The sequence below is a fragment of the Condylostylus longicornis genome, unplaced genomic scaffold, assembly GCF_029603195.1.
Source record: "Condylostylus longicornis isolate FDR11 unplaced genomic scaffold, ASM2960319v2 ptg000023l, whole genome shotgun sequence".
Taxonomy (NCBI): Eukaryota; Metazoa; Arthropoda; class Insecta; order Diptera; family Dolichopodidae; genus Condylostylus; species Condylostylus longicornis.
In genome coordinates, this window is record NW_026577992.1 from 946,103 (window position 1) to 962,928 (window position 16,826).

At 23.4% G+C, this 16,826-nt stretch overlaps 2 protein-coding genes across 3 annotated transcripts in view; both read left to right on the plus strand.

The window, feature by feature from the left end:
* The window catches only part of LOC129606989 (dynein axonemal heavy chain 10), a 131,883-nt gene extending 120,650 nt beyond the window's left edge, over positions 1 to 11,233 (plus strand). Inside the window, exons 64-72 of the mRNA XM_055517661.1 lie at positions 710 to 865; positions 1,463 to 1,637; positions 1,804 to 1,935; positions 3,683 to 3,894; positions 6,630 to 6,770; positions 7,748 to 7,852; positions 8,669 to 8,770; positions 9,891 to 10,037; positions 11,087 to 11,233. Coding sequence (XP_055373636.1) covers positions 710 to 865; positions 1,463 to 1,637; positions 1,804 to 1,935; positions 3,683 to 3,894; positions 6,630 to 6,770; positions 7,748 to 7,852; positions 8,669 to 8,770; positions 9,891 to 10,037; positions 11,087 to 11,233 — 1,317 coding nt within the window. The remainder of the gene's footprint in view (positions 1 to 709; positions 866 to 1,462; positions 1,638 to 1,803; positions 1,936 to 3,682; positions 3,895 to 6,629; positions 6,771 to 7,747; positions 7,853 to 8,668; positions 8,771 to 9,890; positions 10,038 to 11,086) is intronic.
* A 1,703-nt stretch (positions 11,234 to 12,936) lies between these two features.
* On the plus strand, positions 12,937 to 16,396 carry LOC129606987 (PHD finger-containing protein DDB_G0268158). 2 transcript variants are annotated; one of them, XM_055517657.1, is made up of 4 exons: positions 12,937 to 13,097; positions 13,195 to 13,467; positions 13,762 to 13,859; positions 15,918 to 16,396. In XM_055517657.1, the coding sequence occupies exons 1-4, from the start codon at positions 13,035 to 13,037 to the stop codon at positions 16,171 to 16,173; spliced, it is 690 nt and encodes a 229-aa protein (XP_055373632.1). In that variant the 5' UTR covers positions 12,937 to 13,034; the 3' UTR covers positions 16,174 to 16,396. The 2 variants fall into 2 exon arrangements, with proteins under 2 accessions (XP_055373632.1, XP_055373633.1); XM_055517658.1 differs by having other exon boundaries at positions 15,921 to 16,384.
* Positions 16,397 to 16,826: the final 430 nt, after the last annotated feature.

Below are 16,826 nucleotides of genomic sequence, written 5' to 3' on the forward strand. Positions count from 1 at the left end.
ATTTTAACTTCTTTCCAACCGCATTGCATACAATAAGGGAGGTTTCGTGATGGCATTAAATTTCACATGTGGAGTTGTTTTCGTTGTTGGATGTGTTTTCGGCGGAAAAGGCTTTCTCAATGTTACAGATGCGTAAATAAAGTTCTCTCTGCTATTACCGTCTATCTCGATTTGTCTGTCAGTCTGGCCGTGCAGAACGACTTTATTGAAATTTCGTATATAAGTTTAATTTGACCGTGAGACGGATTGATCAAATTCTGGAATATGTCAGACTGGAATTTTTTATAGGCCAATTTTACATATTTGATTTTTTTGAAGAAGATATTAAACCGATTAACTTGAAATTTTAACAAGCCAAAAAATTTTGGAAGAAATTAGGAGTCAGCAACTGGACTCGTATTATGGGCTAAATTTATATTTTTAAGTTATTTAAAACACATGCTTGTGCAAAATTTTTTCTAAACTACGGTAGGTTATGTTCTGATCACATCATATATAACATCATATATTAGACTACAAAAATACTTTGAGAAAATTTTTTGATGAGAAACGTTTAACTCTGTAACATATTATAAACGCAAGAGTATCACGTTCGCAAGAGAAGCGAACATTATAACGTTCTTCATAAAATTAAAAAATAATCTAAGCAGTCAGACTAATTAATTTTTTTCAGAATAACTTTATTAATAATATTAATTTTTTGTTACAGGAACGAAGAAAGTATGATAAAATTGGGTGGAATATTTCTTATGATTTTAATGAATCCGATTTTGATGTTTGCGTACAAATTCTTGGATGTTATTTAGGCAAAGTTATAGGAAAACAAAAAATACCATGGAATAGTTTAAAATATCTGATTGGAGAAGTAAATATATTAGATATTTATTATTAAAATTATAATGCTTATACAACTCCGAATCCATAATTAAACTCCTCACTTAAAATATTTAACTACGTATTACATTTGTTTCTAAATTTTAATGAATTTCATACTCTTTAAAACTTAAGTTCCATACTCTTAACAAATCTTCAAATATTGGTTTCATCTCGATTATTTATTTTAAATTAATGAAGTTTCTTGAATATTCACATATATTTTGATTTTTAAATAAATGTCCTTCAATTTTAACTACATTAAAATGTAAAAGTGGATTTTTTTTATTACAAAATCAATATAAAAAATAATTCGCTTCTATACAAAGTTTATTGTTTTCTTTGAATCGTGAATATTTTAAGCAACTTTTAAAGTCATAAATGTTAACGCATCAAAAAATTTTGTGAGAAATTTATATTTATAAGTTCAATTATGATTTCTAAAATAACTCATAATGATTTTACAAAAAAATTTAAATCAAAAAATGAAGGAAACTGATTTTTAAATATTTAAAAAGAAACCTCAATTTTAAATTCACCAACATGTTAAGATTAGAATTATTAATTTAACTTTATATTATTCTTTTAGGTGATGTATGGGGGACGTGTTATTGATGATTTTGATCGTCGTATTGTTCAAGCTTATATGAATGAATATATGGGTGATTTTCTATTTGATGTTTTTCAACCTTATCATTTTTATCACGATGATAATGTTGATTATTTTGTTCCTCTAAAAGCTAAGGAAAAACAAGATTTTATTGGTAAGAAATTTGATTAATTTTAGAGATTACTTAAAAGTAGAGCCGATAAAAGTAAAATACGTTATACAAAAAATTCATCACGCATTAAGTTGATATTTTCAGCAGCAACAAATTTGACATTGTCTTATATGTACGATACATAAACCAATTTATTTATGATTTTTAGCTCATATCGAAAAATTACCAATGATTAATAAGCCAGATGTTTTTGGTTTACATCCAAATGCAGAAATTGGTTATTATACGCAAACTGTTAAAGATATGTGGACGAATTTAATTGAATTGCAACCGCAAACAGGTAAAAGAGTACAATATTTAAAATATTTATTAATTTAATTTAATAAATATTTTTTTAATATTGTTAAGATAAAAATATCCAATTAATTTAATTTTAAGAAAAAATATTATAAAATTTAAAGTTTTTAATATTATAAAATTTAGAAAAGGCAGTAACAAAACTTGTATACCTACACATGATAAACCAAAAATGTCTTATTCTGTGTCATTTAAGCTTGAATTTTTTATTGTAAATTGAAATTATTTTATTATTATAATTAAGTAGGTACCAGAATTTAAATTAAAGTGTAACAATATTTAAATTTTTACAAAAATTAAGCAATAACAAGAGTTCTTTGTTTTTATCCTCATCTTTTTGTTTCTCATCATAAAACATTAAATTAAAAATTATGTTTTCAACTGATTGTCGCATATAATCAACATTAAACACACCTGAAATCATTAAACAACTTAACACATTTTGTCATGTCAAGTGAGAGTATGGAGTAAAAAAGAGAATGGTAAAATAACAAAATTTATATGCACAAACATTGTGTATGCTTGCGTTAACATACTCACGAACACATTATATTTTTATTATGAATGAAATTAGTGTAATGACTCTGAAAATGTTGGTTTCTATTTTGTTTTTCAGATTTTTCATTGTCTGCTTTTGTTCACTGATGTATGCTTTAAATTTTTATTTCAATTTCCTATTTTCTTCTTTTTTCATAAGTTGGTCCTTGAATTTGCGTTAATTTTCTTTTTTTTGTGGATAAATTGCAAAATGATAAAGAAATTTAAAAACGTTTATTTCTGTTTTTATTATTTAATCCCATAGTTTTGTGTAGAAATTTTTTTGTAGAAATATTATAAGTTTTATGGTTAAATTATAATTTAAAAATAATGAAAACTTCAAGAGAATTTAAAATATCAAAAATAAATTGCTTGCGTCACTTTTTTCCATTTTTGTTTTATTTCCGTTTTTGACTGTGGATTAAAATGAAATTGATTTCTTATTATATAAATGAGAATCATATAAATCATTAGAATACAAGGTATACCAAAAGCAATGGTATTCTCGAAGAATGTTGAAAAAATGGGCTCGAACGAACTAAAACGGATATTCTAATGTTCATTTATTTTTTCTTTTCTTCCTCAAATTATTGAGCAACAAAATCAGATTATACTTTAATCATTATGTGCTCCACTTTTTGAATTTTTCCAAAAAAATTTTGAAAAAAAATGCTTATTAGTTTCACTCTGCCCGTCCGTCCGTCAATCTGTCCGTCCTTGGACATGTTTACAAAACTTCTACGTTCTTGAAGATAGAAAGCTGAAATTTTATATGTATATAGATCTTTACTAGAAACTTATTTTCGTAAAAAAAATGTTTACCTATTCCCGTCCCTCTAAAAGTTACATTTTTATAGGGGAGAAGATAAATTATAAAAGTTATATTTTTGTTCTTAAAATTATTGAATTCCACAATATATCTGAATTTGAAGGAAATTATGGTTTTTTGTTTTGTTAGAATTTTAAACGTTTTTCCAACTTTCTTTGAATTCTTAAGTTTTTTAAATTTTATTTAAATATTTTTTAAATTTTTGTTTTTTTATATTTAATATTGATTTGTAGTGCAATATTATTTTAATAGTTCACTATTAATCATAATCACATTAAAGTTTTATACTGTGTTGTTATTTCCAATTTCATTGCATACCGTATTACATAATTTAATTAATTTTTAAATAAAATTTTTTTAATAGATACTGGAATGGGTGGTGTGAGTCGAGATGAATTTATTGATGACATTGCACAAAATATATTAAAAAAACTTCCTCCACAATTTCAAGTATGGCGTATTAAAAAAGCATTAGCTGTTAACCTTCAACCAACCGGAGTTGTTTTAATACAAGAATTAGAAAGGTTTAATCTTCTTTTAGAAAGAATAAAAAAAACATTGGATTTATTGAGAAAAGTAATTACTTATGTGGCTATGAATATTTTTAAAATTGTTTAATTAGTGTTGGTTTGACTGCAGGTATAATTACTTTCAAAACTATTTTCTTAACATTACAGAAATCCTTATTGTATATAAGTTATTTTAAATTGTACGGGATTAGAAAGCGGTTATCAAAGTTAGAAATTTTTATAATTTATTAGAAATTTAAATAACCACGAACAAAGAAATTTTTTTTAATTTCTAACTGTGATAATCAATCATAATGATTATTGGTTGAATTTCAACAACTATGAAGGTTGTCCAGCAGTAAAACTGATCAAATTGCCTAATTAATATCATTCCTTTTTAAATCCTGTAGATTTTTTATTTAAAAATGCACACAAAAAGTTTTCCCTTTGCTTATACCTATTTTTGTGTATTCACGGTGTTTTCGTATAAGGTGACAAATAATTTCAGGAATGATTTTTTGATCAATTTCCAGCAGAAATTGTACATGCGACCTAGAGTAACCATCGGTGGCTTGTTTTACAGAATTCTTTATTTTCAGTTTTATAATCAATATGATTTAAAACATAGTTTTCAAGAAAAACCTCACCAAAGCCAGTCAATTTTTTCCGGAATTTGTTTAATAATGTTTTTTTTTGGTTTTTTTGATGCACCACAAGGAGGTCTAAAAGTGAATCCTGATAATATTTTCTTCTATCTCTCATATTTTTGCAAGCAAAACGTGTTATAAACGAAAAATGCATATTTCATACATGTAAAACAAGCCCCTGATGATTACTCCATACCGCGTAATTCTGAAGTTATAAGCATTTATTAACATGCAGGAAAAATCTGGTACTTTTTTTTTCAACAGCCTGTAACTCGAAAGCGGCAATACACTCTAGCAATACAATTTTTTGCGGGAAATTGACCAAAGACTCATTCCTCAAATTATTTGTCACCCATCCTAAACACCCTATATTATTACTTCTTCGTAACTTGAAATTCTTTACACAATCCTATTTGTAAATTGAAATTATTTTCTGGTATAAGTGTTTGCCTATTGGTGTGAAAATTTAAAATATTTTTTTTTATTTAAATTGAATGTTCTTGTCTATTTTAAAAAAAATTTACTTTGTATGGACATATACTCGTATGTACGTATCCAAAGAACGAATAATCAAAATTTCAATTTTATTTTTGTTGAAATTTTTTCATATTTTTATATTATTGTTTTAATATTCACCACTTACAATACATAAATTAAGAAATAAAATTTATTTATATTGAAAACAATGAAATTTTATCTTTTCTTCTATTAAATTTCAATTGTACTCCATTGTTTGGAATTTAAAAAAAAAAAAAGAAATTCCATACTCCTATTTTATTCTAAAATCATTTGAAACTTTCTACATAAATCAATTGAAAATTTTTGGAAAAAAAAAAGAAATGTGGGTATGATGATATTAAAATATAAAAACACAATTAAGTAAATTAAAATAGAAATTTAATACAAAGTGTTCCCTTTTTAACAAGAATTCTTTCTTATTAGTAAACAATCAAAATTTCTAAAATAACAAACAAACTATCTCCGACTTGAGGAGTCGTACGTATTTGATTTTACATAGTTTCAAAAATTTTACCTTAGAAAAACATTACAAATTTTGTGCCCTTTGTAGCTCTTTATTTTTAGGCCATATTTTGGTTTTCATTGTTAAAAAATTTATTCAAGTTTCAAAATATTAAAAATTTTTTACAATTACTTACATTTGCAACACTTGGAAGAAATTGAACAATTTAGATATAATTTTAAATAAGATTGTTGTGATTTAATATGGAACAATTGTATTAAGAAAATATTCAATTCGGACCTAACATGCCATACAAGAAATTAAAATCGAAAAGCCTTTAAAAACCATTAAGAATCTATACCTTTTTTCTATATAATTATTTGGCAACCTTTAGATTCTTGATTTGAGAAGTATGAAAAATATAAATGCGATAACCTTGTTGAAAGTTTTCATTCATATTTGCATATACTCTTATATTTTCTATCTCTCTTAAAAAATATAATTAAATTTTTATTTTTTTTAATTTTCAAATATACTTGATCAAATTCTATATGGGTGGTATAAGCATCGAATTATAAAATAACTTTAGAAGGTCCAGAGATCTTACGCTCAACATACATATACCTATATATTTATAACATTTTAAATATACTATATTGCAGATGGCTTACATCAAAGATAAAGTTTTTAATAAAATTGATAATCATCAATATAATCATTATCAATATGTAAAAAATTTAATAACAAACTCTTTTTACACTCTTTTTTTTCCGAAAACTATTTATATTCAAATTAGAAAAATTTTATTTCTCTATTTTTTTGTTATTTCTAAATATTTTATTTTCATTTTAGATTTTGTTTAATTATTATGTAAATAATCCTTTGAAAACTATTGTTATCCTGAAAGTATTTTAAAATATTTTTTATTTCTCTTTTTCAAATATTGTACTTGAAAATATTTCGTACATATATATGTATATAAAATATTGTAGAATAATTGAATTGGGGAAAAAAAATTTTTTTTTAAAATTTCTAAAATATTCCAAAATCTCTTTATTATTATTTTATATTATTTTTTATTATTATTGTATAATTTCAAATGTTGTTGTTGTTTTGCAATTGTATCTAAATAGAAAAATTGTTCATATAATGTTTAATTTTTTTTTTATTTAATTTTTTTAAATATTTGTGTAGGCTATTTCAGGTGAAATTGGTATGGACAATGTTTTGGATAATATCTCAAATTCTTTATTTAATGGACATTTGCCAAATGATTGGAGAAAATTGGCACCGGCTACACGAAAAATACTTGGTACCTGGGTGGAACATTTATTGGTACAATTTTACAACATAATTAAAAATATTATATTTTTAAATTTATAATTATATTATACTTATTATATACTGACATATATATATTGCGTATATGTATATAATATGTTTATTTATTAATAATTATAAAACAAAAGAAATTTTAAATTATGAAAATTTAATATAAATTATGAAAATTAAATATAATGTAGGCGTACAATATTTACAAAAATATGTGAGCAATAATCTATCATATTTATTTTTAATAAATAACATTTACGGAACAATTTGTTAAGATCAGAAAATATGTAATAAAATGGAACCAAAATTATGTTATATTAGATTCAATTAAATATTTGCATTTCATACATATTATTGTGAAATTTAAAATTTCGTTAATTAAAATTCAATAAATTTTTATTTAATTAATTACTAATTTACATTTTTATAAGAAATCTGGTACAATAATTAATTCTAAAGTTTTAAGTTTCACATTATTATTGCATTATTAGTAATTGCTTATTTCCACTTTTAATTTTAAAAAACAAATCCACTTTGCATAATATTGTAATTTCGAAATTATAATAGTAAATTGCAGTTTGAGAGCAATAAACTTCAGAAATAAGATAAATAAAAATTTTTTTTTTAATAAATTTCGGACATTTCAAACAACATTGCATAATTTGTAAATTTAGGTCTATAAGGATATTTTACTAGAACAATATGTAATTCATCATTAACATAACCATAAAAATTTGTTTCCCTTAAGAAAAATGTTCATCACACCTTTAAATTTCAAGAATTGCTAAATTATTTAGATTTTATTACTTTTTATTAAATTATTTATTATTTTATTTTAAAACTGACTGCTCTAATATTGAAACTTGCGATATTTTTATATTACTTACATTAAAATAAAATAAGGAATATTTATCACAATTTTTATCCTAGGCAACTGTCTAATGCAAGTTAATGACAAGTTAAAATATTTTATATTTTAGAAACGTGCCACACAATACAAATTTTGGGCATCATCTGGTGAACCAATGGTAATATGGTTATCTGGATTACATATACCAGAAAGCTATTTGACAGCATTAGTTCAGGTAAATTTTTAAATTAAATACAATGTTATATTTGTTAAATTAGAATAACTGGAGTGCTGCAAATGTATAATGACCCAAAATATTCTCAAAATAATGTTTCTAACTCCACAAACGCCTTATACACTTATGTATCGCGAAAATGCTTAAATAGAGTAATTAAAAGAATATTTAATCTCCATATTAATCAACTAAATTTTTCCAACAACAAAACTATACAGAACATTCAAGTTAATTCACAAAAACAATATTTTCCTTACTGTGATATTAATTTAAAATCATCATAAACAAAAACATTCTTTACTGTTTTTATAAAAGACCTATACTTATATTCAAAAATGCGTTATATATGTATATTTTAACCTAGTTGCATTAAATAACAATTAATTAAACGGTTAAAACATACGTTATGGCTTGGTAAATTTTCATATTTACATAAAAATACAAACATTATTACATACCATTTATACAATGTACTGCAATTTCTGTAAAGCTTTAGATTATTGTTTATGCACATACACTTATTTTTGAGGCAACAAAAAAAATAGAGTTTTAATTTCTACACCTATTATAATATAGCGACTACATTTGTGTATTGTGCGGTTAAAGGTAATTCTGCATAGATTACAAATGTAGGAAATATATGGCAATTACGAAATACATACAAAAAGCCAAAACATATGGAATTAAAGTTATATTTCAAAAAATAAATTTTTGCATTTCATAAATAGAAAGAATAAATTTTCACCTGTTCAAAAAAAAATTATTTATTTTATACGTTTTTCATTTTGTTGTTTTTTTTTTCGAAAATTTTTGCAGATTGCTTGTCGAAAGAATGCTTGGCCACTGGATCGGTCAACATTATTCACAAATGTAACAGAAAATATAGATCCTGATGATGTCGAGGAGAGACCACCAACAGTAAATAAATATATATATATATTTTTAATAAGTCCTCTTTTTTTTTAAAAAAAAAAAAGTAATACCTACAATAAACTAAATGTAATATTTTTTTAGATTACAATTTCATAAAGAAAAAATTTTGTAGCAACATGTAAACTAAGAGCTGAATGTTAAAATTATTAATTAAAATGTTAGTAAAATAACTGCAATTTATGGAGGATTGAAGTTATTTTGACAACATGAATTCATTTCATTGAAAAGAAGCAGCCTTTTTTTATATCATTAAAAAAATCTAATCGAGCGGTTCCCATTTGAAAATGATACGTTAATATAGATTGTAATCGATTTTAAAAATTAATTATCACGTCGATCGACTGATTCGATCATGAAACTTGTGAGTGTACAATTAGTGACTGTTAGTTTGTCTGGCTACCATGGTGTTTTGATTTCATCTCAACTTACAAAGCAAAACGGGCTCTGACGAATATAAATCCACCATCTTAATATTTATTTAAGTTAATAAATCTGAAAAGAAGATGGATATAAAATCTTACCCTGGCCTTAATAAATTACTGATATTTCCCATTTTTTGTTGCTTATGGAACCTAAATCTTAGATATTTTTTAATTTTTTATATTTTTTTGCACCAGAAGTGTAGTAGAGCTTCAAATATTCTACATAAATAAATATTGAATATTCAACATAATTGAATATCTAACAATCATACTCATAAACTACATTAATCCGGTGACAATTCTTGAATTCTCGTGTTTTTATAACATAAAATAAAAATTTAAAATTGCTGACGGCCAGGAATACGAGGTATTGTTTGAATCCCGTAACTAAACAGGGTTTGTGTCTTAGTCTATGAATAAATAACTAGATTATAAATTGTTAACTCTTATCTCTTTATCTACATGGGATTATATAAAAGTAAAACAATTACGAAAAAATAATAGAAAATTCAAAATTGTTATTTATAAAAAATTATTTTAAAAAATTTTAACTTTTTATTAATAAAAAACTATTGTGTCCATTTTTCTTTCTTTTAATAAATTTATTTTATTTTGTTTTTCTTTTTTTTCTGTTTTCAAATTCCATTTTATACGATTTAATTAATATTAAATCCACCTAAAAGGGATGTTACATTCATGGACTTTTTATAGAAGGTGCACGATTTGATTTGAAAACTATGCAATTAGCTAGATCTTTACCAAAGGTTTTAGTGGAAGATTTACCAATATTAAGTGTAACACCAATTGAAGCACACAGATTAAAATTAACGGTAATTTTACTAATAAATTTATTTGCATAATATACGAATAAATTTTTCAAATATAAATTTTAATTTATTTTTTAAATGCAAATTTTATAATCCTTGATATTTTTCTAGAATGAAATTTATGTTAGGTAAGCCTGGTTAGGTGTTAAAAAATATTCAAATTTTTTGTGCATATTATTTTATTTTAAAATTTTCACATACATATTTATATGTAGATATGTATATATTATAATTTTAATTAATTTAATTTTTAATTTAAAATATTGTTGTTGAAAATATTCAAGGCTCTTACTCTATATAAATACACAGTGTGTCAAATGATTTGTTATGATATTATTATTGCCTTTCAAGGACTTTTACAAAAAAAATTTTTGAAAAAAAAAATGTTTATTAGTTTCAATCTGTTCATGAATCCTTCCGTCAGTTCGTTCGCCCGTCCGTGTGCCTGTTGCCAAAACCTCTAAAATTAACGGTTATTTAAAAACCATTTTTTTCGAATTTTTGGTATCGTTTTTCTTCTTTCAATAAATCGTATATTCAAGAAATTTTACCAACTTTTATATATTTGCAAATTATTTTGTATATTAAAAGAAAATTTTGGAGTGCAAGCTTCTCCAAATTTCTATAAATTTATAGAGCTTACGGTAAATTGCATGCCATCAAATAATGTAATTGTTTAACTTAAATTACGTAGTTAACCCTTAAATTCTATAGCACTTTCATATCCTTGATTCTCTTGTTACATCCTAAACGTATGCAATAATTTAAATAACGTAACAGATTGTTTTTAAAAACAGTAATTTCACTTATTGAAGTAAAAAGTGCTTTAATATACGAGTAAATATGAAAAATTATAATACCTAATTTGGTCAAAATTTTGTATAGTTTGTGGACAATAATATCGAGAGACTTACACAAGTTTGTTTTTAAACTAAGAATTTTCATAATTTAAATTAATAATTATTTCGCTTTAACTTAATGCACCGTTATGTGACTCATTATAGTTTTAAAATTTTTTACTAATTTTTCCAATATACCATTTTTATTTTTAGAATACATATCGTTCACCTGTTTACACAACTTCGTTGAGAAGAAACGCCATGGGTGAAGGTTTTGTATTTGAGGCAGATTTAGCTACAAGTGAACATGTAAGTCATTGGATTCTTCAAGGTGTTTGTTTGACCTTAAATGCTGATTAAATTTACAATTAGAAAGACTGAAATTTATTGAGATGAATTTTTTTATAACATTTAAAACCAATAATTTTTTATACAATTTTCCAAATACTATATTAAATTACAATTTCCAATATTTAAAACTTATTACCTATTTTGTATTTTTTTTTTACTACATAAAAAAATCAAAAATTTAATAAATGAAAAACGGACATTCTTGTTAAATTTAAAAAAAAAATAGTTTTTTAATCATTTCTATTATGGTTTATTGTGAACGTTCAAAGATCGGTAGCTTGCTACTTCCCCCGGGTGTTCATTTCAATGATGAATGAAAGATTTAATAAAACTGTTCTTTTGATGCTATGTAAATGTAAATCAGATTCTTATTTAGATTCAATAAAATCAAAATTATGTTGAAAAATCAGAAACTCTAGAGTTCATCATGTCAGCTCTGTATTACCCGTACGAAATTTTTAATGCTAAATAGTTGCAGTATTACCATATAAGTTTATGCAAAATTTTAGTAATTTCAAGAGTTTCTAAAATCTAAGATACGTGTGGCAGCTATCTACTAAAAGAAATTAGGGAAATTTTAACGGTTTTTATCACACATAACCACTCCAATAATATGTTTGCTTGTACGAAATTTCAATATTTTAGTTTCAATAATTTCTGAGATATAGGTAAATAATATTTGAAGTTACAGGGCAGCTATCAAAACCACTGCCCCGATTCAATTTTAATACAGTTCCAGCACTTACTATTATAAATTATTTGTGAAAACTTGGTGAGTTTCGCTCAAATAGTGTTTGAGTTAGAAAATGTAGAATATTAACTTTGGAAAAATTAAAATTTCTGCTATTAAAAAAACCTGTTATGTAACAGTTTCCTTAAACAGGTGTTTAAGGTGTTAAGCTAAAGCTTATTAGAGTAAATCCAAAGTCCTAGCTATACTGCTACTAAATGTGCTTTTATATCGAATATGATATAACAAGCCAAAACCCTGTAGTATGTGATTACGCACTAAAATTCTTTGAAATCATGATTAACGTAAGCAACTGTACAAAATTGATTTGCTTCCAATTATTAAAAAAAAACTAAAAGTTGTTAATTAATTTTTAAGAAATAAATTTTTAATTTTTTTTAACTCTTTTAATCTGAGTTGGTTTTCTTTATGTTATAATACATAAGTACGTACTTTTAGATCAAACTTTTTTCCTTCACATATTTTAATTATGGGCATTAAATTATAGTGCTGTTTTTGGATATATATATATATATCCAAAACATCACTATAATATTTTGGATATATATATATATATATATATATATATATATATATAATATATATATACAGAATAGTAAAAAGGGATATTGAAAAATAAAACTCAAATAGCTGTATAACAAAATATTCCAGTTATCGCATTTACATTATTATTCTTTTAAATGAAAAAGTCCTTTATAACAAAAGCCTGTAAAGAATGAAAAATACGTAAAAAATAAAGTCCCAAAATAATATTAGGGGGAAATTTTTTCAAATACATTTTCTTTTTCATTCTGCGCAACCCTGCTTTTTAAAAAATTCTGTCATATAACAGTCAAATGAAAAATTCCTTAATATAATTCCGTATAATAAGTACTATATGGAAACTAGTGAAAAATCAATAAATTTTTCATAATAATTTGACAGTTTAAGTTTGACATTTAAACAGTTGTTTTATTTCAGTGTTAGTAATATTATAATGCAGTTCTAAAGTTTTATTTTTAAGAAAATATTAAATAAAAATATTTCAAAATTTCATTAAATCAAAATTAAATTAAAATTATGGTTGATAGCGGTTTCGATAGTGAAGAAAAATTAAGTTCGATTTTATATGAAAAAGACCAGGTAAATGTAGATTAATTTTCTATTTACACTTTGTTTTTTAGTCAATTCGAGGAAATTTCTATGTACCTACATATATTTTCTTATTGCTTATACGTAGGAAGATGCCAACAAAGCATATGAAAGTGACGATGAAGATGAATCTTCAAGTAATAATAGTTTAGAAATAACATTTCGCGGAACAAATGATTATAATAAACAGGATAATGAACTGCAAAAATTACAAAAGCAACAGCAACAGCAACAACCACAGCAACCTTTTAAAGTAATTAAGAACTCACAATTGAATAGTTGTAGAATTTTACAAAGAAAATTAGAATTAAAAGTTGAACGTGCCAAAAAAACTTACAATCAATATCAAGAAGTCGAAAATGTGAGTACTTACAAGTTTATTTTTTGTTTTATTGGATGTTATTAGAATTTCAGACTCAGAGGACACGCACACATAATATGCACACGTATAAACATAATATTTTTCTAAAACCATATTTTTTTAGAATATTAACTATTTTAATATAACATACACATAAATATATATGTTTATATATTTGTAATAGCAATTATTTATACTCGTAATGAAAGGAATTTAAAGAATTTAATTAAAAAAGTTTCTTACATTTTATTTCATTTTATAATAATTTATTATTTTAATTTTTTTTTATAATAGGCTAAAAAGAACAAGTCTTCCAATTTGATTCCAATTAATCGATTACAAATTCCAGGATATTCAGAAAATCAACCATTAGTTGATTATAAATCAGACAGGTAAATTTATTTATTATCTATTTATCTTGTATACAATGAATAATTGCAAAAAAAAAATGGGAAGACTTTTAAATTATTACAGTGCTTTCGAAAAAAATTTGAATAGCAATAAATTTTAAATTACTATTTTTTGTGTAGAAGTTTTAATTACATACAACTCTAGAACTATTAAAATTCAAATGAATAATATGTTAGTATTAACCGTTGTAGTGCTAAGCCATTTTTGTGAATATATATGTATATGAAAATTGGTGTACATTTTTTGATTATTTTAAAGGAAAATTAATGGTGTCAAATAAAATACTCTAATTCACACAAAAATATCAATCAAATAACTATAATTCTTTTTTTAGTACAATGAACAAATGTTTTGTGATACTTAACATAAAATATCATGTAGTACTTTTTTTTCTTTTTGGAAATGAAAATTATAAAAATATATATCTGATGATCGCCCGAACTGTAAGAAGTTGTTTTTAAATGTATAAATTAAATGTGCATACTCGCATGCGCCCAAATTGAGATTACAATACGTCCACGAAGCACCAAAAACACTCTGATGCGCGCGGCGGTTTTGCGCTGCGGCGAAATTTTCGATTTAAACTATCGCATCACTTTTGCGCCGCTTAGCACTATAACGGTTAAATTAAATATTTAATTGATTTTTTATTTAACAAATCTTGACTTTTTTTCTTTACAAAAAAATTCAATTGGAACCCATTTTGATTGCTTGGGTTGCTTTATTTTGTTAGTTCTTTTGTTTTTAATTAATGCTTCAACAGTTCTGTAGTTCTCTATATTAACACTAATTTTTTCACAACAAAAGTAACCAGATGGGATAGGAATACTTTGCTCACAGAAAAGACTATTGAAAATTCTGCTAAATAATGTAATTAATATTTTTTTTTTTTTGAAATATTACTGTCAATTTATTATAGTGTCGGTCAAAAATAGATTTTAATAACAAGTTGGTTTTTATTTTAATTAATTAATTAATTAAAGTTTATTTCAACACACAATGTTTTAAAAACAATTTTATATTTTGCAAATGCAATTTTTTCCGTTTCACTTTGAAATAACAAATTTTTATTATTTTAAAATTTATCAATTTAATTAATTGAATATTTTTTAATTTAACAAATTAGACATGAAAATTTTGGAGTTTTTGAAATTTTTTCCCTACTGTAAGGTTAATTGTAATTAGAAAACTAAAATATTTTTAAAGTCATGAAAAGAATTTAAATTAATTATTATTTATATTGAAACATTTTCAAAAATTTCAAGTAAGAAATCTATGTATGCATATGTATGTATGCATACCTGCCCCGAGAGAGAGTGAATTACACAGAGTGAATCATAATTTGCGTTCACAGTAGTTAGAAAGGTGAATGCAATTAATTTAAATTTATAATAATAATGAGAATAATCAAATATTAAAATATTTTTCTTCATTATTTTTATACTTTCGTAAAATGATGTAGTCAATGAAAAACATTCTTTTGCACATAATAATAAAATTTATTATATAAGTATGAACGTTTGTTTTTTTTTACCTTGTACTTAATAAAATTCATTTATACATTATTTTCCTTTTTATCTCTTGTGTTTTTTTTTTTGATAAAAACAAACACATTCATTTATAAGTTCGTATATCTTCTTTTATTTATGCATATTTCACAATTATACGTAATAAATATACGGTAGTGTTAAGTTTTTGAAAACTCTTGTTAAAATTTATTACCTGTAATTTTTGAAATATTTAGGTATCTAAATTGGTAGATTTTCAAGTTTCTGTTATATTATACATTTTTCGTATAATGAAGAGAATTTTATTTTTATATTTGCTAGTAAGGTTTTTAATGGTATTCTTTTCGAGATTCGAAAGTAAAAAGGGAATAAATTGAATTTATTTTTATTACACTTTGTAATTTTTTTTTTTTGTTTTTGACGTTCATCCAATTTTTATAATATTGTGTTTTCTTTTTTATCTCTCTTTTTTTTCATTGGACTGTATATCAAATATATTACACGTCATACCCTATAAATATAAAAAAAAAGCAGTAATGACGATGATGATGTTGAAGAAATTTCATTTTTTCCATCAAGTAAATCAAAAAATTCCACAAAACAAGTTGAATTGAATACAGATACATTTAGTATACAAGAGATGACTATCGAATCTGATAATAATTCTGATGATAGTGGTTCACAAAATTTAGAATTATTACCGCCATTACAAAATAATAAATTTTTAGATAAATTGCTAAATTGTTTTTATTGCAATTGTTTTGAACAAAATAATGATTTACCTTAAATTTTAAAAATAATAATAATGAAAAAAAAAAACATGAAAATAAAAAAATTTATTTACTTTCATTTTTATTGTAAGAATTATTATACGTAGGTATTATACATATTATTTATATGTATGTATATCTACTTTCTTATACGCATTAAAAATATTATTATTATATAAATTACAAAATATGTAAGTATACATACTTATACTGTAACATATACATAAATTAAGTAAAAAGAAAAAAATTAAATAAATTTTACTGAAAATATATGAGAAAATAAAATACAAACTTACAAAATACATAAAACAAAAATGAAATATAATAAAAATATTACGTACATAATAAATATATATACATATAAATATAATAATGAAATAAATTAACACGGCGAATTAGTGTTGTATTAAAAAAAAAAAAAAACAAAAAAGAAAATTAAATAAATTTTTATAAAAATTTCAAAAATAGTGTAATTTATTTTCTTTGAAGCTTCCATTATTTATTACAATCTATCTTATTATCTTGGCGTTTATTCATTTCTTAAAATTTTTTGATATACCCATTCAAATAAATTTTTAATAATGATATAACCTTTTATATTAATGTAACAAGTGAAATACGTATCATATGCAAATATTATAATATACATACTTACATAAAAGATTTTCGA